At 43.3% G+C, this 21,950-nt stretch overlaps 3 protein-coding genes across 6 annotated transcripts in view; 2 read left to right on the top strand and 1 right to left on the bottom strand.

Annotated features, from left to right (window-relative positions):
* Nucleotides 1–41: 41 nt before the first annotated feature.
* LOC135938275 (uncharacterized) lies at nt 42–7,783 on the bottom strand. Of its 2 annotated transcripts, XM_065481865.1 has the most exons (13): nt 7,664–7,783; nt 6,726–6,833; nt 6,462–6,667; nt 6,227–6,402; nt 6,012–6,147; nt 5,757–5,955; nt 5,439–5,707; nt 5,172–5,392; nt 5,050–5,116; nt 3,181–4,993; nt 2,578–3,124; nt 1,235–2,158; nt 43–587 (listed from the first exon to the last, which is right to left on the bottom strand). In XM_065481865.1, exons 2-13 carry the CDS (start codon nt 6,827–6,829, stop codon nt 102–104), a joined length of 5,148 nt encoding a protein of 1,715 aa, XP_065337937.1. In that variant the 5' UTR covers nt 6,830–6,833; nt 7,664–7,783; the 3' UTR covers nt 43–101. The 2 variants fall into 2 exon arrangements, with proteins under 2 accessions (XP_065337938.1, XP_065337937.1); XM_065481866.1 differs by lacking the exons at nt 6,012–6,147; nt 6,227–6,402; nt 6,462–6,667; nt 6,726–6,833; nt 7,664–7,783 and having other exon boundaries at nt 42–587; nt 5,765–5,878.
* A 467-nt stretch (nt 7,784–8,250) lies between these two features.
* spz5 (spatzle 5) lies at nt 8,251–14,927 on the top strand. Its single transcript, XM_065481868.1, has 6 exons — nt 8,251–8,449; nt 11,038–11,234; nt 13,185–13,274; nt 13,330–13,584; nt 14,182–14,394; nt 14,447–14,927. The coding sequence occupies exons 1-6, from the start codon at nt 8,306–8,308 to the stop codon at nt 14,619–14,621; spliced, it is 1,074 nt and encodes a 357-aa protein (XP_065337940.1). The 5' UTR covers nt 8,251–8,305; the 3' UTR covers nt 14,622–14,927.
* Nucleotides 14,928–16,284: 1,357 nt separating this feature from the next.
* The window catches only part of Tet (Ten-Eleven Translocation (TET) family protein), a 59,863-nt gene continuing 54,197 nt past the window's right edge, over nt 16,285–21,950 (top strand). For all 3 annotated transcript variants that reach the window (XM_065484979.1, XM_065484978.1, XM_065484977.1), the window contains exons 1-2: nt 16,285–16,420; nt 18,378–19,710. In XM_065484979.1, coding sequence (XP_065341051.1) covers nt 18,406–19,710 — 1,305 coding nt within the window. In that variant the 5' untranslated portion in view covers nt 16,285–16,420; nt 18,378–18,405. The remainder of the gene's footprint in view (nt 16,421–18,377; nt 19,711–21,950) is intronic.

Here is a 21,950-nt window from a genome sequence, read left to right as displayed (position 1 = left end):
TAATTTCCTTTTTCTTGGTATCAAGATGTAGATTGAAATAATTGACGAAGTGGCTTATTTTTTAAAATATATGAAATTTAATGTTTTAAGAAGAAACTAATTTATGCAGTCTCATCTGTTTCGCCCTCTGATTCTGATTCTTCATTTTCAATAAGGGCGCCATTCTCTGCTAAAAAATTGACCACTTTGGTGCTATCATAAAACTCGGCCAACTGGATTGGTGTGCGATTCCATAAATCCTTGGCGTTAATATCTGCTCCGGCTGCGAGCAGAATTTGCGTACATCTCAGGTCTCCAGATGCCGCAGCAAAGTGCAGCGCGGTTCGTCCATCAAAGCTACTCTTTTCCAGATCAAAATTTCCTCTCTGCAGTAGAAAATCGAGCACCTCCCAATTTTTTCCGTTGCACGCCATCATCAACGCATTTACTTCGTTGTCACTCTCCGTGTAGAGATCAGCGCCGCCAGTCAAAAGCAGTTTGCACATTTCTACCCTCGCGAATTTGGCTGCGAGATGGAAAGCTGTTGATCCACGCTTGTCGCGTTCGTCAACAGAAACTTGTCCAGACCCAAGCAAATACTGGGTAATCTGTAAATTAATATATATTTTGCTTGAAATCATTTGCTTAAACATTAAATTTTGTAAGTTCTTTGACGCATTGGAAACTAATTGAAATTGAGAGTCGCGCAAATCAGCGGGCCGGCGTGCGTTCGCCCTGCGCAGATCCACTTTCCCTATCTTTCCCCATGTTAAATGAGTTTTCGTTAGCGGCTCTGTGTCAAAATTAATGCAGCCATCCGTGTCTCAATTGGTGTCAAACGAAAGCGCACGAGTTGATCTACAACATAAGTCGAAACCATGACCGCGGGAACTAAAACAACCGAGAAATTCGCATTCGTAAAGTGCCCCTTTTTGTCGGGGAAAAGAGCTACAGCTTATGCAGGCGACAGTAGAGACATGTGCTCATACCCAGCGAGAAGCAGTTCGAGCAATCACGTGACTCGATCCCGCCATCTCATTGGCTAAGAGCAGTAGGCGACACAGTCGAACAGCGCTCATTCTCCGCTTTTCTCGCTACCCCAGCCGGCTAAAGGGACAAATTTCCGGACGCCACTGATTGGCCCATTCTGCTTAAACAAAGGGCCTAGTATGCGGATGCGCACACGAAAACAAATCTATTGCTCGCGTGCGCATGCCTTGGGAAAAAATACTTGAGAAATTTGTATACTATTTACCTGCAAATTACTTTTCTCTGCGGCAAGATGCAGAACTGTGTTTCCATCTTTGTTTTTCGCGTTCAGGTCGATGGTGCCAAGGCTCAGCAAGAGTTCCAGCACATCCAGATTGCCGCCTTCGCAGGCAAAGTGGAGGGCGTTGCTTCCTTCATTGTTGACTAATGTTGCGTCTGCACCGTTCTGGAGGAGCAGTTTGCAGGCTTGAGCGTCTTCTCTCGAAGCGGCGAGGTGCAGAGGTGTTCTTTCGTCTGTTGTCCTGTCGTCCACGGAGAAGCAGCCAAGTTGAAGTAAAAACTCGAGGTTTGAAATCGATCCAGCGCTGGCTGTCTCGTGCAGGACACTCCAGCCGGCCTTGTCCACTGAAGTGATGATATTGTCCAAGCTCGCATCGAACAAGAACTTCCACTCTTCGGCGAAATTGGCGTCCGACCTCAGGCATTGGTAGACGTTTTCCCCGTGAAATTTTGTGTCCAGCACGAGTTTTGGCTCTACGCTCAGCAAAAACCGGGCAGCATCTGGGTTTCCCATCTTGACGGCCCAGTGCAAAGCTGTTGAGCCGTTCTCGTCTTTAAGACAGACATCGGCGCCGTTTCTGCACAGAAACTGAACCACAGGCACGTGGCCTCGAGCGGTGGCGTACATCAAGACCGTCAACCCTTCCACTGTTTGTTCGTTAAGGTCTGATAAAAAGCTCTCGCCACTTTCCAGGAAAAATCGCAGCACTTCGGGATGTCTGTTAACTGCCGCGAGATGTAGAACGGAAGCGCTCTGACGCGTTTTCTGCCTAGCCAGAGCCGCGTCTCTTTGGTAGAAAAAGCGAATCGTTTGCAGATTACTGTGCACCGCGGCCCAGTGCAAGGCGTTCCAATAGTTTGCATCCTTAAACGCGATTTCTGCACCACTTTCAAGCAGCATTTCACAAATCTGCAATTATGAAGATTACCCAATTACAAGTCAACTATCAACATTGCCAAAAGTCGAATTTCATGCTTTCTGGATGAACTGCACTTAACAAAAATTATTTCCGTAATTCTCAAAGCATGGGAGATATTTGAGTAGTTCTCAAGGATCTAATACTGGCTGCCCAGTGTCAGAGATGGCACGAAGTGGTTAATAAAGTGACACGATGAAATTCTCAAATAGCTCAACGTGCGGGTAGGAGGCGCTGGATTTCGCCCCTTTAGCATTAGGGACATATGTCTGGCGTTCCAATGAAAGACCTCGGTGCAAGGAGGCGAAAAGATGGCCACAATGAGCCCAAGCTCCTCTGCGGCCACTCGGGCCTCACGTTACCCACTCCCCTCACGGTATGTGCTGAGCACAGGTAATAAAAATTATCTCACCTTTAAATGTCCGTTTTTGGCAGCCAAATGAAGAGCGCTGCTTCCATTGATGTTGTGTGCATCAACATTTAAGCGTCCCAATCCAAGTAAATACCGAACAACTTCATTATTTCCTGACTTTGACGCTGTGTGAAGAGGGTTGTGCAATTCGTAATCACAAGACTGGACGTTTGCGCCGTTTTCTATCAGAATGCGGGAAATTCCAACATTTGACGCGAGGAGCAACGCTGTTTGGTCTCTTTCATTTTTCACATCAACGATCGCAGGCGCTTTTTTCAGTAACAAATTTATTATTGCGACATTCCCTTTCTTTGTAGCCAAATGAAGGGCTGTTTCTTTCTTATTATTCGCAGAGGTCGGATCAGCTCCCTTCTCTAACAAAAACTGCACAATGCTTTCACTTGCATGGCTGGATTTCACAGCTAACAAGAGGGCAGTGTTGCCATCGGCGTCTCTCTCCTCTAAGCGGGCTCCGTTTTCCACGAGCAGATGGACGCATTGCACGTGTCCTTCTTCGCACGCGTAGTGCAAGGCATTGCGATAGGATCTGCAAAGTTCACATAATTTTTATATTTTTCATTCGCAACAAAAAAAGATGCGCACCTGTCTTTTAGATTGACGCTCATTCCAATTTCAACCAACATTTTGAGCATCTCCGTGTGGCCATTCTCGGATGCCAAATTCGCCGCAATAATTTTCCTAGATTCTTGAGAAGTCCAGCTCTCCGCGCATTTTTCTCGCAGTGCTTTACAGAGACGAAGAAAATTGTTTTTGGCAATATCTTCGATAAGCGTGGAAAATTTGCTTTCACTTTCGATTGAAGAACACATCTCTAACAACACCAGGCCAATCTCTTCATTGGTTTTGCACGCTGCTTGAAGAGCAGCGAATCCATCTTCAATCAAAATCTTCTCCTTTTCATTTGGAGAAAACGTGAAGAAAGGGCACACAATCTTGAACATTTTCTCCAAATTTTCAGACACAATCGTTGAAAGTAAGGGTGCATTTAAATGTCTCCTTAAAAAAGCTGTTAACCCTTCGTTCAAAGCAGCGTCTGCAACTCCCAGTCGGAGGTCGATAAACGCCCTGCTTTGCTTAAACGATTCGTGGCTGAAGAAGGAACTTTCCTCCAATTTGCCAGTTTCAATTTCTGCCGCGTAATGCTGTGCCGCTAAGAATTCAGCAAAGGTTTGGTGCACAAAACGCACATTTTTGTTGGGAAGTATAGTGAGCAATCCCGTATTGTTGACTTCATTGACCTCGTCTTCGCTCATTTTGCGGATTTTAAGCGATTTCAAGAAATCCACTGCAACATTTTGCAGCAACTTCATTCGGCGCTTTACCTTTGCGTTGAAAATTTTACTTTTTTCGTCATACGACTCTTTTTGCACCATTGCTTGCCGTACTTTCTTCTCTACAACTTGTCCATACACAGCAAAAAGATTGATATTCGATGGGACGATGTTTTCTGCTATCAGTGAAAGGTGAAATGGATTTTTCAGAATATCTTGGACGCCGTGAGTTTCGAAATCATCTAGGATCTTCGTACATTCATCCTCACTTTTGCGTAGTAGCATTTTGAGCAGTGCCACTTGCTCGTTTCTCTCAAGTGGCTTTATTTCAACTTTGGTCGTGGAGACGTGTTCCAGGGCAGAAAATAAATTTACCTCTTCCTGCGGTCTTGTTGTAATCAAGAGCGGAATTTTAGATTTGGCTATTTCCTTGATGAGGCTCAAACCCTCGCGTCTGTAGAATGGGCAGATTTCGTCAAAACCGTCCAGGAAAATCACAATTTGCTTCTCCTTCAATACGTGAGGCGAAATATTTTTGATCCAAGTTGACTCAAGGGCGAACTTGAGAAAGGAAAGCAAGTCAACGTCGTCTTCATTCTCTTCAAAATACTCGATTTGGTCCAGAAGATTGATTTTGGCTACACTGCGATTGATGGCGCTTTTGTTGGCCCAATAAGCAAGCTCACGAACCAAAGTTGACTTTCCGCTTCCTGGAGGCGATGCCACAACGTAAACGCTATACGAGTCGCTATTACCATTTAAATCGGCTTTGAGATCTTCGAAATTGATTTCTTTTTTGACAACTTCCACCGATTTAATGCCCAACGTACGTCTGTGAGCACTTGTAAACTCAGGTACAAAATCTTCCCAAAAGTTCGGTTTCCCAACATCTGATCCGTTTGTTGGAACATTCCTGACTGTTACGTTCAATTTTGGCTGTATGTAGCGCATTGGCCAGTCCGGAAAGTCGAGCAAATGCGAAAGCGTCGATGCGATTTGAGATTTTGGTAGTTTCTTTTGTGCTGACGAGTCGTCTGAAAGTAGCTTCATCGCTAACTCTTGCAAACTGGATCCATTTTTCAGTTCCTTGTTTTGTAAAATTTCCAATAGGACCTCAATGCAGTCTATAGATTTAAGTTAAAAATTATTTCCGGGGGAAAAAGTGGTCAGCTAAAATTACCTTTGTTAGGCAAAATTGCCACAAACCAGCCGCTGTGGTTTGTGGCCCGCATTTGCAGTGTTTCATCCTGAGATTATGACGAGTATTCAGCTGATATACAAATATAAAATGTAAGCACTAACCTTGGCTAAAACGTCTGAACTAATAGTTGTGTTTATGAAGAAAAATAGTTTCGGCCTGCCAATCCATTTTTCATTATCAGGGCCGATGAAATGGTGCACTATTTTTCCTGCAGTCACCCTCTGACCTCCAATCGAAATAACAATTTCATTGCTCTCATCAACGTCAATTTTCGCAAACAAACACAGAAGAATGCAACCAACGTCACTTTGTTCTCCAAAAGCTAGAAATTCACTTCAAATTTGGAACGGTTAAATTAAATACGGAACCTTTTTTGTAAATCCATTCAAGATTAGAAACTGTATTGTCCAGAACTAGAGTGTCAAAATCGAGAGTGTGCTTCAACACGTTTTCCAATCGATCCACGTTCTGGTCTCTCGAGTCGCTGATAACAGCAGCCCAGCGCGATCGCACGGGCTCTGCGTGAATGTGCGAAAGCCAAGAGAAGAACTGAGACCGGTCCTCTTTCACTACTTTTAAAGTATTTGCCCTGGCATCGGTGCTGATTTCATCCCTCGCAACCACCATAGTTTCACTCCTAGGAAATTGGTTAATTTTTTAAATTAAAAACGCGACATTTTTGCTACTTGCTCACGGTGAATGACTTGTGTGCAACAAATTTGACCTCCGGCGATTGCCCCGCGCAGTTTATTGCTAAATGAACTTTGTTTTGGATTTTGTTCAGCACCACCTCTAAAGGACAGTCTTTTATCAAGCTATTAAATGCGGCGCACGCATTTTGCACAATCATAGAGCCTTGTTTTTCATCTCGCACTGCCCTTGTAGCTGAAATTCATGCACGTATTAATAAGGGAATTGATCGATAAGAGTTAACAATTTACTTTCTACTGTAGAATAGATCACCACGAAATTTTCGCGATCTGGGAAATTGATAATTCTGCACGAGTTTTGATTGTTTCTGAAGTCGTTGCTTTGATTTTCAGAATGAATAACGTCCGTTATTTCACCGCGACAGGGCTGAAATACAAACATAATGAATAGAGACTGAAGTAATTAATAGGGTAATTTAATTAGTTTTTAAACTAGTTTTATTTACCGCGAAAAATATAAGTTTAAGGCTATTTTCCAGCCCACTATTTTTCTTCACAGCCTCAATCACCTCAGTCGTAGTAAAATTGTCATAGTCGGTTCCTTCTGTCTTGTGGTCTGTGTAAATTAGGCCATCTCGCGATCCGTGGGACAGAATGAAAATTACAAACACTGCAGGGGCGTCTGTAAGCACATTTATTTAATAGAATATCATCTTAAGGCGTGATAATAAGTTGCGATACCATTTGTGTTGAAAGATTGCAACATCTTCTTCTCGTCCGACAGCAAATGCAACAAGTCCTTTTTTCGCGGAGATGGCCATTCGCGGAATCGACACTGTCTGTTAGTTTCAAACGTGGTTCTTAAGTTTGCCACATCTCTCTCGTTTCCAAGTCTAGCATTTTCTTTGTATTTTGCAAACGAATAATGAGCCACGAAAACGCAGACGCTAAAATTTTGGAAAACATGATAAATAATTTCTGTTGGGTTATTGAAATGACTCAAACTTTTCAGCTCGTTGTCCAGTGCGGAAGTAGCCAAAATTTGCGGAAGATTCATTTTGAATTCTGGCTTTGCTGTTCAGCACAAATTCTTCTAGTGTAAGGTCCATTCAACTGAAGATTGATTAAACATAAGTGAACATGTATTATGTCAATCATTACAGTCTGACGTTCTCTTTGTAGCTTAATCCTTATCACATTGAGATACTTGGACATTTAACAAATTTAAAGACCGTCTTTGACGAAGTTTCTAATCGTGAGCATACACCAATCGATTCTTGAGGGTCGAATTAGGTAAAGTGGATATTTTTTCCGACCAAAAAATGCAGCGCAACGTTCTAAAAGAACGAAAAAAAAATTAAAAAAACCCTCACGATTTTAAATAGACTGCATTGTTGAATTATATCTTTTCCTCTACTGGGAGGGGTTACTCTAGTCAAAAATTATTCAAATTATTCCCTCAACCCTTCAATTATCCTATCAATAAAAAATCAAAGTGCAGACGAAGATTGCAAAAAAAAATTAATGATACTAGCGAATATTAAATAGTTTAACATTTTTCCGTTAAAGTTGGGTAAAGTTTTGAAGGGGTGGTTTGGGGGAGGGTAGAAGGGACGTCTGAATTGGGACCCACCCAACCCAATGACAAAGGAAGCATCATTTTATTCTCTGCATGAAAAAAATTAAAGCTGGCGAAAATTTCTACTGGTGATGCAAAATCATGCACTTATCAACAGATTTTGAGTCAATTTAGACGGTTGTAGACTGTTTTTAGCGTATTTAAAGGCTCTCGACGGTTTTCCCAGATTTAGATGATTTTAAGTCTGGTTCAAATGGCTAAAAATTGAATGATTCGTGCCCATTGGATGGTCCCGCAACAATCGGAAGCTCAGAAAAAACAGTCGATCGTCTAAATTTCACAGCCTTAATAATATAGAACTCACTACAACTGCTGTCAGTTAAGTTGTAACTCAAAAAATGAAGTTTTTTAAGCTTAATAGTGTTCTCCTGCTCCAAACCAGACATCAGCTGGCGACTAAATTGAGCAAAGCTGGCGTTTGGAAAGAGGTCCCACTCGTATATTTTTTTTCCTTTGTGACGGTGCCGGGTTGCTCACTCTATCGGCAATACAGAAAACTTTACATGGCTTGAGTTTAGTGGTAATACGTTAGGACGAATAAAGCTAGCGAAATTATGAATAAACCGAATAATATAAGCTGACAATGAGTAAATATTTTTCCCTACGTTCCATCAACCTCTTAAGAACAATGCTGATTATACTTCACTACTTATCAGTTACATTAGTTCAGAAAGTAAAAAGTAAGTAGCGATTCACTTCCTTCTCTTATTCTAACTAATGCATGCATCGCAACCATGTATCGCAAGATGCAGCAACATGAACAATTATAAGTGAAAGTGCAAAAACAGATGGATGAGTGCGCGAGCACAAAATGCGAACAATTGCGTGGAATTGACGGCCGCGTCAATGCAGATTGTTATGAAAATGAGAAAATAAAGCGCGCGCACGGCGCGGCGCGGTGCGCGGGACCTGGGTGGAAGGGATTGCAAAGTAAGGAGCACCTTGAATGTGTGGAGGCGGAATTACCGCGGCTAACGAAAGAAAGACAAGTAGGTTAGTCTGTCTACCGACTCGAGCAGGACCCTCGCACTTTAGTCGCCAAAGGACTCACGCCTCGCGGTCCGCTCGCATGTGCACCAGCATGACTCCGGTGAGTGGCTTTGACTCGTGCGCTTTGTAAACTCTCGCATTAATTGCTTATTTTCAAAATAAATACATTGATTTGCACTTGCGGGTTCTATAGCCCGCACAATTTGTAACTGACATTTCAAAGTTAATCGTTTTTGAAGCAATTCTTCTTGATAGCTCAGCAAGAAACTAATTTTTAAGGTAAAGAATCCTTCTATCTAGAGAAGCTACAAATTTTCGAGGTTGCGGTTTAAATTTGCTAGAAAATTGGCTCAAAAGTTTGCATGCTAATCAAGCACTGTCTCCTCACTGTAAAATCCCTATTTATTTCCAAATTAAAGGAATTCTTCTCAAAATTTGCACACCATTGGATAGATCGCGACGAAAGGGATCGAAATCTAGCGAAAAATGATTATTTTTTCGGTAAATTTGTCAAAATCTGAAATTTGACTGTTCCACCGTCTTGATTTTAGAGCTAAATTTCACATTATACTCAATTATGCTCAATGTTCTCCATTTTTTGGCCTGTACAGCTCTACTTTGAGCTAACCAAGATAAATAAATTTTTTCCTTTGTGTAGCAATTTAATTAAACAACAATTTTTCGATTAGACTCGTATTTCACATTTAAGGGCAACAGAGACCTGTTGTTTGAAACCTTGCCAAGAAGCAAGAAGAGGGAATGCTTAGTTTAGAACCAACTAAATTGCGTTGTTATATTTAATAAAGCTAAAAAAGTTTAATAAGATACAATTAAGAAAGTAGAAATGGCAGAAAGCGGCGGCACACCCATTGCATGCATGCACATAAAACATAAAATGTTATAAAACGTGCAATCTGTCGTCGGAGGCGCATGATTTGAAAACATAAACGGCGCTGCAGGGCGAATAACGTGGGCCCACGATGCATCGGCATCTCCTGCATGTCATAAAGCGTCCGCCCGCGTTTTGCGGCAAAGAAAGTCGCTTCTTGAAACTAAATGTGGATGGAATTTCAATTTTTGCATGGCTTACTCGTCACTGTCAGAATTTTCGTGCTGGCACAAGTTTTCACTCATGCACGGTATTTAAGAGATCAGTAGATTTTGTTTGCATGAAAGAGAGTAAAGAAAGTTTGAGACCCAAGTGGCGTGATTGGAAGGAGTCCAAAATGCGCGATCTTACATAAAAGAAAATGAAAAGAAAGGATGCGGTGTGAGAAAGAAGCTCTCGATCTAAATCGAACAAAAAAGCGATTCGGGTTTCCCCCGGAAGAAAATGGGTCAAAGGATGAGTGTTGATAATGGGCTGCTTTTCTAATTCGATATTCCGCGTGCACTGATCTCATCTCTGCCGCGAACGAGCAAAAAATTAAATGCAGGCGCCACACACACACATTAGCCAAGAAGAAGATCATATCACCAAATGCTTTCGTGTTTTGCAAGGGCGAAAATTTATTGCTAAATAATTACAACGCTAATTAGAATCGCTCTCCACACAGACTAACCCTGGTAGCACGTGACCGCCACGAAGTTTTTAAAAGGGAAAACGGATGGATTTAACAAGAAGCCGTAAGTCGTTAAAATAATTAGATTTAAGTTTAATGTTTGAAAAAATAACAATTTTGATATGATTAAATGATTTGAAATAAGTTAAACCAAATTTTAATCTTTTGCACGCTGTGCATATTTTTTTATTTGAATATTTTAAATTGATCAATAGCAGAATGATATATAACTCTTTCTTTGCCGTCTAATCATATAAAAAGTTATCTTTAAAACCTTACAGCTTCAATATGATGAAGTAACATATAATTTTTTGTTAATATTTTCCATTACATACGCGGCTAAAGTGAGAGTAAAAGTGCTCGTTCAAACCACAGCTTACTTAGATATTTTTCTAAGAGGGAATCCCGCTCGCTGGGGAAAATTTGAATGAGTAGCGTGACCGTCGTTAGGACCAGAATAAAGCGCATTCGCATTGTTACTAATTTACTTTTGAGTATATGCAAATTTCACGCGCTCTCTTCAGGTTGGCTCGTGTGAAAATGAAAGACGTTTGTTGAACACGAGAGGAAAAAATGGCAAATGATTTAATTCCAAGCTTGGCGCAACAGCGTATGCAAACAAAGGAAATTGCTCATTTTTGCGAAATGAGTAATGGACACGTGCTTGCAGTCTGTGGGAACTTTGCAGACCCGTATCATAAAGATCAATCTCGCTTCCGCTTGGAGTCACATATTCTGCTGATGCATCTTAGTTAATTGATCTCTTGGTATCACTTTTACCTCTTATTTTGATCTCTGGTTCAATGCAAACTTTGTCACCGTTGCCAGACCGTAGGGCAGAAAGTAAAAGCAACGGAAATTTTGATTGATTTCTTTTTAACTAGCGATCCCCTTTGTTTGTGACTTTTACTTTCACCTTCTCAGTTTGTTGAATTCGCGTTGTTGCGGCAATTGTCATAATTCGCCAGAGTCATTAATCGCCTCCTCATTCGCGCCTGACATCATATTTAAACAACTCTTCACAACTGAATTACACACATTTTCCACGCTTTTCTCTTGCGTTTCACAATTATTTTTTTTTTAATTTAAAATCGTGATTCAATTGAATTTCATCTGATCGTTGCAGGCAAAAGGCTTGTGTGCTCTGGGCCTTTTGTTGGCCGTCCTCGTATGCGGCCCGCAGCCAGCGGAGAGCAGCCCCCAGTGCGAGCACTACGGTGGTTGCCGCGGCAGCTACCCCTTCCTGCCAGCCCCGCCGGGGAAAGTGCCGTCGTGCGCCAAACCTGGCTCAACATCGTGCGACGCCATCGAGCACTATCCAGTGTAAGAGTTGCGCGCTAATTGATATAAGGAAAATCGGCAGAAAAACCTTGCCATTTGCTAAATTCAGCCTTGGTGCATCCATTTCAACAATTAACAGAGGTCTGCTATAAATTTTAACGAGGAAGATAGATAATGAGCTTGAAAATCCATCTAAAAGCTGTGGTCTCGGCGCGCGTAACGAACGATTTAAAATTTCTAAAGTGCGGTATTTCGCGAGGAGGAAATTGCAGCGAAAATGTATTCATTTTTTTGCGTCCGCGTGTCGGGGAACAATTAATTAGAGACGTTTACAGCGTGAAGCATTTCTGCACCACATTCAAAGGGTCATTCTCCACGGTTCCTATTTGAAGAAAGAATACGTTGCCCAAGCAGCTGCGGTGTGGGGTCGCGCCGTTGAAAATCGCAGCGTGAAGCGTGCATGCAATTTCGTATCGCTCGTTGCGTGAGTGAGACACCAAGGAGACTTTAACGCCCGCGTTTTAACGAGAAAAGCTCTGAAGAAGCAAGCAGGCAAGCAAGGGGGCTAAGGGGAGCCGACCTCCGGCACGCCACGAGACAGCACCAAACAAACCATGGTCACCGTGCACGAGTGTCACGCCCTTTTTGACATGATGACGGCGCTCTCTTTATGCCGATATTAATTGTGGTCAGATCGCCCTGTCAGATTTTTCGTTGATTTTTATAACTGATGGCCGCTCGGCCAAGGTCCCCGCTGGAAATCCCCGATTGGGCTTTCCGTGTTTCGAATATACACTTTGCCAAATGCGACACACAAGATAGAGTAGTGCGTTTTTGCTGATAAAAAGTGTGTTTGGCGGATTATTATCCGTGAGCGCGCGCGCACGGTGAAATCCCCAGGCACATTGTTCCACTAGGGCCGCTGACCTTGCCCCCTTCTCCAAACAATGCGCTGAAGGTGTGTGGCATTTAATTAGATAATTTTAGCCGCGCGCGCGCCGCATATTGTTGATTAGACTTTACGCGTAAAAATATTGCAGCTGCTTCCAAGAAAAATTATCTCCAGTTTTTTGCCCTCTCAAGGTGCGGTGCAATCGACCCGAAACATGTTCAATTATTTATGGCGTTAAAATGCGTGGGATACGAGCTGCAATGCGTTTATGTAATGGTAACACACATTGCTCCACACGAGTGAGCAGGTGCATAACATACCCGTCATTTGCAACACTTGATTCCCATAGAGCATAATTATTGTCAAGCTGACAACTACAAATTGACTAATCACGTTGTTCTGGTTACATTACTTATTTGCCAAGATTGTTTTTATTTTCTCGCGGAGAAAATTAAATCTCTTACTTTTTCATGCGATGCAGATCAAATAGGCTTAATGAATCCGTGCCAGGTCAAAAAGAGCAGGTTAAGTATAAAGGAAAAAGTTGGCTCCACTGCAATCAATGTGGTAGAAAGTTTTGAAAGCAAACGGCACAGTGCAGAGTAATGGTGTGTTTGCATTTCTAGCACTTGATGAGTTCATAGCATAGTCAAGTTCGAGGCCAATGTCACGAACACAAAATCAGCTGAAAAGCAAGCGTGCGAAGGCATTTCAATGTCTAATTTAAAGCAAAGACACTGAAATTTCATTTTTTTATTTAATAACAATCGTTTAATTTGGTTTAGCGGCCGAATCACTCGGTCGAATATTCCATTAATTGGGCGGTTTTTGGTCAAGAACCCTGGTGGCCAGTTCACTGATTGGCTAATTAATTGAGACAGCAACGCCACTGCGACAGCCACCGGAAGCGAGTCAAGCGACAGAGCCTTGTCACTTTGGCGCTGCTGTCTCAATGAACCACTCTCTTCTCTGATTGGTCTGATTGGTTTTGTGCCGATTTGTCCACTGAGGGATTCAGATGTCTAACGCAATTCAACCATCAGGAATGCGTAATTTTTCTGGAAATGTTTGAAAAGCATGATTTGTTTTGGTATTTTCAGACAACTCATTCGTTACTTGATTGAAAAATGGGGTTACGATTTCAATACCCTGCTCAGCGACGAGAGCAGAGACGAATTCTTCACTAGATGGTATGTCAAACGAGTGAATAATCTTATTGCTAAACCAATTTGAAACAAATGGCAGGAGTCCAAAGCCCTACTCGCCACCGTCCTACAGCTACGGTCCACCCACTTCGTCGTACAACAAAGTGGTCCCTGTCTACTACCCGCAAGCAGTCAGAAATTACACTGCCAACGCCAACGCCGGTGGTGGCTACCCGAACGCGAGGCGTTACAAGGCTCCGGCTCCGCCCGCCTCCACCCCGTACTACCCTTCCTCCTACTTCAGCTCCCTGCTGCCCAACAACCAGTATGCACCGTCAGACAACTGGTGGAACAGGTTGGTTTTTGCAAAATCTCATGATGGATTTCTACCTGCATGTGGTAGCAAGATTTTAATGTGTGAAGTCTTCGGCTTTGTCCTAAGTCCCTTGTTTTCCTGAAAGACCGTCTTTAACGAAGTTTCTGAGCACACCAATCGATTCTCGAGGGTCGAAATAGGTAAAGCGGATAATTTTTCCGACCAAAAAGTGCAGCGCAACGTGCGTAGTATAAGTAGAACGTTTTTCCCGCCAAAACAATATGAATGCGAGAACTGCGCATGCGTCAGAGCTGGCTGGATCTGACAAAGAAGTCATTTGTGCAGGCGGTCTCGTTCGCAAGTGATAAAAAACCAGCTCTGACGCATGCGCACTTCTCGCATTTAGGGAAAAAAGGATCGAACGTCGCGCTGCACTTTTTGGTCAGAAAAAATATCCACGCTACCTAATTCGACCCTCAAGAATCGATTGATGTGCTCGGAAACTTCGTCAAAGACGGTCTTGAAGTGTTGCCCTTTCTCACATTATTTCCATTTGTAATTGACTTGTGGTACATTTTTATGTATATATTTATGTATGACAAAGTGTGAGAATAAACATCCAATAAATAAATTTAGATACTCGCGGTCTGTGGCGACCAAGCAACAGCAGCAAAAGAGAAGTAAGAGGCAGGCTCCAGCGCCAAACGGGGCGACCCAGTTGTGTCCCACCACTTCATCCTACATCATGCCGAGGGCGGCCCTCAACAACAGGGGTAACTGGATGTACGTGGTAAATATCAACGAGGTCGATGACAGATACACTCAGCTGGTGAAGAGTGAAACTTGCGCGTAAGTCACCACCTCAAAGGCCAAGTTAGCATATTGCAAATTTCGCCTGCAGGTCAAACCAATGCAACGGACTGTGCACAATCCCGAACGGCTACACCTCAAGCTGCCAACAGCAGTACGTGCAGAAAAGGTTGGTCGCACTCGAAGGTTCAGGCGACCGTCTCTACTCGGATGTCTTCTGGTTTCCTCACTGCTGCATTTGTCAAATTGTACCCACAAATAATTGAGAGGATCAAAGCAAATAATGAGATGCTAAAATAAGAATTCGAGGTGTTCTTATGATGTAATTAATTTTTAAGTTGCGAATAGGGCTGTAGATTTCATATCAGTTACTTTTAAAAAGCGTGGGTTGTAATTTTTGATGAAATATTTATTGGATGGTTAAAAATTTTATCTGGGTTTTATTCGCTGATAAAAAAATTAAAATAATAATAGAATATCTTTCAGTGTAAGCTAGTTAGGCTTACATTTAGTTATGATCTGTTCAAAATAATTGTTGTATTGCAATAAATTTGCTGCACAAAGTTTTATAATATTGTTTTTAATTTACCTGAACCTTTTTTTAAAGGCGACAATTGAAAATTATTTGGATTGTTGGATGCAATGAGTTGTTGATCGATAAACAATTTGCATTTATCAAAAAAGGACATTGCTGAAAAGTATTTATCCAAAATTTCCAGCGCTAGACCAAATTTTCTTGGCTGATTTCGATTCCTCTCGTCAAAATGTATCCAACAGCGTAAGAAATCTTTTAGGGAAACTCTTTGTTATCAAATAAAATAGGATTTCGAGTAAGTAGACAGTCCTCACCGTTTGAAAAGCATGCTAACTTTGCAGACACTCTACTAAAAAATTTACAGTGCTGTCAATTGTGGCTTTAATAGAATCCTAACTTCTCAATAACAACATATCAAATACTCAAAATGCTCTCTGATAGAAATAATTTAATGCACGTGTCTCATCGGTGGGACTTCAAATAAAAAATATATTCACCTGGGAAAAGAAATCACACCGCAAAAATCAAAATTCAACAACCACTTTGCTGATGTCCGTGAAGTAACTTCTGAGAATTCTATATAAAATCGCCGCAAAATGTTGTGATTGGAATAGTAAATACGCGCAATAAATTGGAACGCTTACACGCGGAGAGAGCAATAATTATTGGTGCGCGGTGGAAACGCCGCCTCTTTACAGGACAGGAAGAGGAGTGTTCAGTTGACGCGATAGGTGGCATGGGAGCAGCAGCGCGAGTGAAAGTGAAATTGCGCATAGGCAACTCGCGTGGCATGCAAGAGTGGCCGGCTGCATAATTGCGTGTAGCATCCGTGCTGCAAGGTGACACGCGCTAAAATGTTTGCAGGAAGATTCATAAAATACTTGAGCATCAATTACTATTCAATTTTGTTTCTGGCATCGATTTGGTAAAGCTCAAAATTAAATTATTTTTAGAACTGATTAAAAACCTCAAATAAACCTCACCCAAATAAATTTCAACGGTCGATTCTGAGAAGAATTGTTATATTAACTATAAAATAAATAAATATCACACGAAATTTAGACAACCCGGAAACGAGCATTAATTTTCAAGTTCAACGGCACGCCACGAACGGACGAGCTGGCTGAACTTGAATTTTTATTCACTCTTTATCATTCGGCGTACGCGCGAACAGCGGACGGACGAAAGCGAACGCGAGAGGTAAACGAAAAAATAGATATAATATTCCGTAGCTGTGAACGCACGGCTTTAAGGTTGGGACAGGACGCCAGATTATACACGCCAGCTGGCGAATGCTTTAAGAAACGGGCATCACGCAAACTTCCCTTAACTTTACCCCCACTTCCCGGGATCTCGCTTCTGCCCTCTAGCGGACTCGGCTCTCGTATTGTACGCGAATCACAGGCTGCCCGTTGTTGGCATACACGCAGGAAAGATAGAGCACACTGTGCGGGGTGGCTCTCGCCGACTGACACACGCAACGAACGACCGGGCCCGCTGAGCGCAGGATTTGCAAACGTCGCACCTGATGTGAGTCTTTCCGCTTTCAAATGCCCATTTCACACCCACTTTCATTCATCGTTTCGTGCGTCCTGCGATTTTCCGACTGCTTTTCCCAGTCGATACGCGCTTTCGCCGACCGAACTGCATGTGCGCGCCCACGACAACAATACCCGAGCTGTGTTTGAGCGCGATCGGGCTTCACCGACACGCTACGGGTCCATTTATTTTATTTTTATATTTTCTGTTAAAAAATAAATTTGTTTCCACCAAACGTCAGATCTGATCGGTTTTCAATATTTCAACTTTTTGACTATTTTCACCATAAACGAATCCATTATTTCCTGTTATAAATAATTTTTTGTTAATTAATCGTTAATAAATCAATAATAAGTAGCTTTTTTAAAGCGGCTTGAAATTTCAAGTTTTTCAACTATTCGTTTCAATGAAAACGAAAGTAGGTTTGCAATGATAATAGTAACTTTCTAAGAGGACGCTAGAACTGGCTTAAAACTAAGTTGTAAACAAGACGCGCGGAATGGAACGAAATGTACACAAAAGCAGTGCAGCTGCGCCGTGGGAGTGAACAGCGTGAATGGACCATTTTTGTTTTCCTTCCCAAAGCGCGCTCTTACTTTCGCATCCATTTTTCATTTCAACCCAGCATCAGTTTCAAAAAAAGATGTTTAAAAATAGACTTTTATCCGAGCAATTTCTAAATAGTTATTTTGTACTTTATTTACTGTAAAATAGTTTTAATACTGACTTAGTAATCCATCTTTGATTAAAATGAGAAGGATTTAAATTGAAAAATAGGTGTAGCAAGATCATTTTTCATATATTTTGAGCAAAAAATACAATTCTCATAGATTGATGCGTGATGTTTGGGAGAAGCAGTTGAAGAAACTGTGCTATTCTCTTTTCATTCTTTTTAAATGATTTTTGGATACGATTAGCTAATCTTTAATGGTTTTTGTTTATTCAAAACATTAAATAACTAGATTTAGATTGACTTTCTTTGATAGAAAATTTGGAAAATTTGGAGTAGTGAAAAGTGTAGTTAAAGGTTTCAATGAAAATACATATCTGTTAATTTTTTAAATGACTACTCTGTATAAATCAAAATCGTTTTATTATTATTATTTTTTTAAATTCCTATATTTTCTTTTACGCATTCTTACGTACAAAATAAAAAGCGTTAAAAGTTGAGCGCTACAGGCCAACAATAAAGAACATTTTGCTCTGTTGACTATAGGAAGTAGTTCATTGGGTTAATTGTTTGTTAAAATTAGCGACAATTTATCTCTACAATTTGCATTAACAAAATCAGGGCCAATAAATATTTATGGACTTTCGCTTGATTTCAATCGCTCTCGTCGCGATCTAATTACTTGTGTCCGAATTTTGAGAAACAAAGTTGTAAAAATAAATCGTGATTTTACAATAAGGACCCAATTTACTCTTTCCGCTTTACTAGTATTCAAGCTTTTGAGCCGAATTTCTCGAAAATTTTAACCGGCAATCTGGGGAATTTTACGGTGGCTTTAAAATGAACAAAATGCGGATGTGAATTCATTTCATTGTTAGCTCTTGAGGATTAAAGAACTGCTTACTCTTGAAATAGGTAGATAGAAATTTTTGTAACTTCATGATATTTGTATTTAAATTGTTCTGTCACTGATTTAATGTTATACCTTTTTGAATTATGAGATTATTCGTATTCTGTTTCACGAAATAGGGCTTCGGGTCGAAGCCGAAACTAGTAGAGCGAAATAAAGAATATTAGCTTCGAGGAAATTTCTGGAGTTCCACACTAAAAATTTTATCAGATACAAAAGTAAAAATATTTTTCAAGCTTTGCTTTAAACCAAATTCAACTGAATGCGATGATAAAACCCCCCAAACATTCTTTTAATTGCCAAATGGCGTTTATTTTGTTTTTAAAATTTGAATTGTAAATAACTGGCCGATGGCGGTTTGTTCGCAGGGGGCCGCAGGCCTTAGAATGAGGAAGAATGAGTGAAGGCGCCAGCCAGAGCGCCGAGACCTTGGCACCGCACGGCGGGGGCTTTTACCAGGGCCTTCCGCCGTCCTACAAGGACGAGTTCGGCGGCGGGGTGTCGGACGCGTCGGTGGCGGCGGCGGACGCGAGGTCTGGCCTGCCGCCGTTCAGCTCGATCGACGGCCTGTACAGGATGGAGGGCTTCGGCACCGAGAACCGCCTGTTCGACCCCAACACGTGGGACTACTACAGCGAGGGGCTGTCCGGGCGGCTGCTGGACCGCAACCAGCTGACCGGCGAGGCCATCATCACGCCGTCGTCGATCCTGCACCACGCGTCGACGCACCCCAGCTACCGGCCGTGGGAGAGCAAGCTGGGCGGCGCCCCCGACCCCGAGCTGCTCAAGGCCCACGCGGCGGCCGCGAGTGGCTTAGCAGATGCCTTCAGCAGCTCCAAGCTGCCGTCCTTCCAGTCTCAGTTCACGACAGCGGCCTTCAACGAGCCGGTGACCAACAACGGCGGCGCCACCGTGGTGCCGGCCGACGCGGCGCCCGGCCTGCCGAGCTTCCACACGCTGACGCCGGCGACGACGGTGGTGGTGGCGCCGCCGCCGCCACCCAGAGGCTACCCTCTGGTGCCGGCGCCGGTGCAGGCGCGCGAGATTCCGCAGATCCAGCAGCAGATGATGGACGAGCGGCACATCCAGTTGTTCCACAGCCAGCCGGGCTTCCAGCCCAACCAGTTCCCGCCGCCGCCGCCGCACCACCATCCGGTCCAGCCGCACCCGCACATTCCCGCCGCCTACCACCTCAAGCCGCTCGACGACCTGAAGCAGCAGCAGCAGCAACAACAACAACAACAACAATACCCGCCCATGGACAAGGTGATGGCCCCGACGCCCGAGATGGCCATGGGGCAGCTCAAGTTTCCGGGCATGGCGGCCGGCCAGCAGGAGGGCATGCCGCCGGCGCGCATGGACTCGCGCAAGAAGGAGCGACGGAAAGCACGCGTGTCCTCGCTGGACAGTTCCGCCGACAGCGACATCGCCAACGCGGAGGGCTCGGGCCAGGTGGCCGCCGTCTCGAGCACCGGCTCCAGCGTGGACATGGACGACGGCTTCCGCCGGCCGCAGCAGGCCTCCTCGTCCGACAACGAGATGGGCGGCTCGGACAAGCCAGTCAAGAAGAAACGAAAGCGGTGTGGTGAATGTATCGGTTGCCAGCGCAAGGACAATTGCGGCGAGTGCGCCCCCTGCAGAAACGAAAAGAGTCACCAGATCTGCAAGCAGCGCCGCTGCGAAAAGCTCACGGAAAAGAAGGTAGGACACCGACTCTTTTTTTCTCATTCATATTTTTGCCCTCAAAAGGAATACAATTTTGGTGGTTAATTTTGTTAGGAATTTGAAAGATACAACTTTTTAGAGATTGCGTCGTCTCTTTGCGCGGCCTATTCAAACATTGCCGCTCCTATAGAGTCTTCAGTTAGGTCAGGATTAACAAGCAAACTCGAAATGAAGAACAGGGCTACACTCAATTCGAAACAATTTAAAAATATACATGAATTTTTAAATCCAATCAGCAGTTGATCGATAAATAAAATAAAGGAACTTGCTACAGTTTTTTTTTAATTTTATCCAAAATTTTCAGCGCTTAGCCACATTTTTTTGGCAGATTTCGATTCCTCTCGTCGAGATCTGTACAACAGTGTACGAAACCTTTTATGGAAACTCTTTGTTGTGAAATAAAATAAGGTTTCAAGTAAGGAGACAGTGCTAACTTTGCAGCCACTTTTCTCAAAATTTTACACTTCTTGTTAGGTCAATTTTGGCTTCAACTGAATCCTAAGGGACGATTTCATGCATTGGCAACAAGCATATTCCAAGGTTTTGCGGTATCAATCCTTTTTAAGCGATGACAGTATCTTGATCTGGTGGCAGTTCCGTGGATATCAGATCATTTCGCTATGTTCGTGGCGGGCAGTGAAGTAGTTTCTCTCTCTCTCTTTCTCGACATTGTCATTATTAATATTTCAAGTAAAAACATTCAAACTTTCACGCGGAGACCCTGGAGGCGGCCATCATTCTAGTAATTTTTCTCACAGTCAGTTAAACCGAAGTAAATAGCATGAGATCAGCAATAAAATAGCCAAAAACTAGCGCTTAGCATTTCAATTGGAGTTCTCTCAGTGCTCGAATTTATTGTTTGGGCTGCCGCTGATGTGAGCACCACAATTTTCCCATCATCTAGTTCTCCTTTTTATGACAGCTATGGTGGCGCGGTGCATACAAAGATATCGCTCTTTGAACAGAGATCTCTTCTTCGCCTCTCTCCTCCGTTTTTTTTTTATTTTTTATTTTTCGGCGACTCGTTTTATTTTAATACGGGGCCATATATTTATAAAAAAATGTGGCGACGCTTATCGTTCCATCCCCATTCTCACGCGCGCGCCGCATCATGAAACTTGGCGTACATCCACGCACATTACTTTTGCCCGAAACATTGCTAACTATTCTTCTTTTTGCGAAAGGGTGCCAAAACTGATCTCTGAATATAACTTAGCGGCGAATGCACGCGGCGTTCTGCGCGCGGTTTGCAGCTCCAACTCTCGCTTTTCTCTTTGACAGCAGCAGTGGCGAGCGCGCGAGCGAAAAGAAAAATCCGATAATGGTGGCGCACAAAATCGTTCGGCATTCAACTCGAAATTAGCCCTGCCGGCGCAGTCCATTGAAAAGAAAGGCGCTCAATTATTTTAAGACTCCATCGACGGTCGCCAATTTGGCCTCTTTGAATCATAGATGAAAGAATTTTTGCGAAAAAATTTTGGTCGGCCGTCAAATTCTATATTTGGCACCAAGCTTTTTTCCATGTGTCGCTCGTCTGGCCGCAGCTCGGTGCAAACGCGATGTGCCGTGACGCCATTTTAATCGTTCCGAGACGACAAGATCTCAATAAATTTGCGGTGAAGCGCGCTTTCGGCGCTCGTATTTTGGGCGCGCACGTGGTGGGTGCCGCATGTTTTTATATGTATAAATAATAACCAACGGCGGCGTGAGTACCCCGTAAAAGCAAGCCAGCCAGCCAGCCCAGTCATTCATACAGAGCAGCGCGCGGGTAGCGTGCCTGCTGTATCAAAGAGGGTTGCTACACTAGCAAGGGTGGTGGCGGGTTGGGCGGGTGCTTAGATTTTGCCGTTGGGCGCCACCAGGCGGACAGGCACCACCACCCAACGGCAGCGGATAAAACGCGGGGCTGCCTCGCTCTCATATGATTGCAACGTCACAGCGCACATCTTTTCAGCAGCAAGTAGTACGTTATGTCGCGTATTGTAAGAGTACGACGACGGGTGGGCGGGTTGCCGAGCGGGCGGGACTCGCTTTTTACAGAATGAAATTTCGCCGCCTCCGCCGCTGCCGCCGCCGCAAGTACATGGCCTCACTCTCTGTACACCACGTTGTACTCCAGCAGCGCGGTGCTCTCTTTCTCTCTCTCTCTCTCGCTCTCGGTTTTTGGCAGCAGCCCAAAAGCGTGCATGGCGCGGCATCACGAAACATGACCCAGC

Source organism: Cloeon dipterum, chromosome 3, assembly GCF_949628265.1.
Source record: "Cloeon dipterum chromosome 3, ieCloDipt1.1, whole genome shotgun sequence".
Classification (NCBI taxonomy): domain Eukaryota; kingdom Metazoa; phylum Arthropoda; class Insecta; order Ephemeroptera; family Baetidae; genus Cloeon; species Cloeon dipterum.
Note: the sequence above shows the minus strand (reverse complement) of the source record. Positions and strands in the feature narration are given on the sequence as shown.

Coding starts and splice junctions, on each gene's coding strand:
- LOC135938275 (XM_065481865.1), bottom strand. CDS start 6,829: ATGGACCTTACACTAGAAGAATTTGTGCTGAACAGCAAAGCCAGAATT. Junction 6,668..6,725: donor ACTGGACAACGAGCTGAAAA/GTTTGAGTCATT, acceptor CCAAAATTTTAG/CGTCTGCGTTTTCGTGGCTC. Junction 588..1,234: donor CAGAGAAAAGTAATTTGCAG/GTAAATAGTATA, acceptor ATTAATTTACAG/ATTACCCAGTATTTGCTTGG.
- spz5 (XM_065481868.1), top strand. CDS start 8,306: ATGTGTGGAGGCGGAATTACCGCGGCTAACGAAAGAAAGACAAGTAGG. Junction 13,275..13,329: donor GACGAATTCTTCACTAGATG/GTATGTCAAACG, acceptor AACAAATGGCAG/GAGTCCAAAGCCCTACTCGC. Junction 13,585..14,181: donor TCAGACAACTGGTGGAACAG/GTTGGTTTTTGC, acceptor AAATAAATTTAG/ATACTCGCGGTCTGTGGCGA.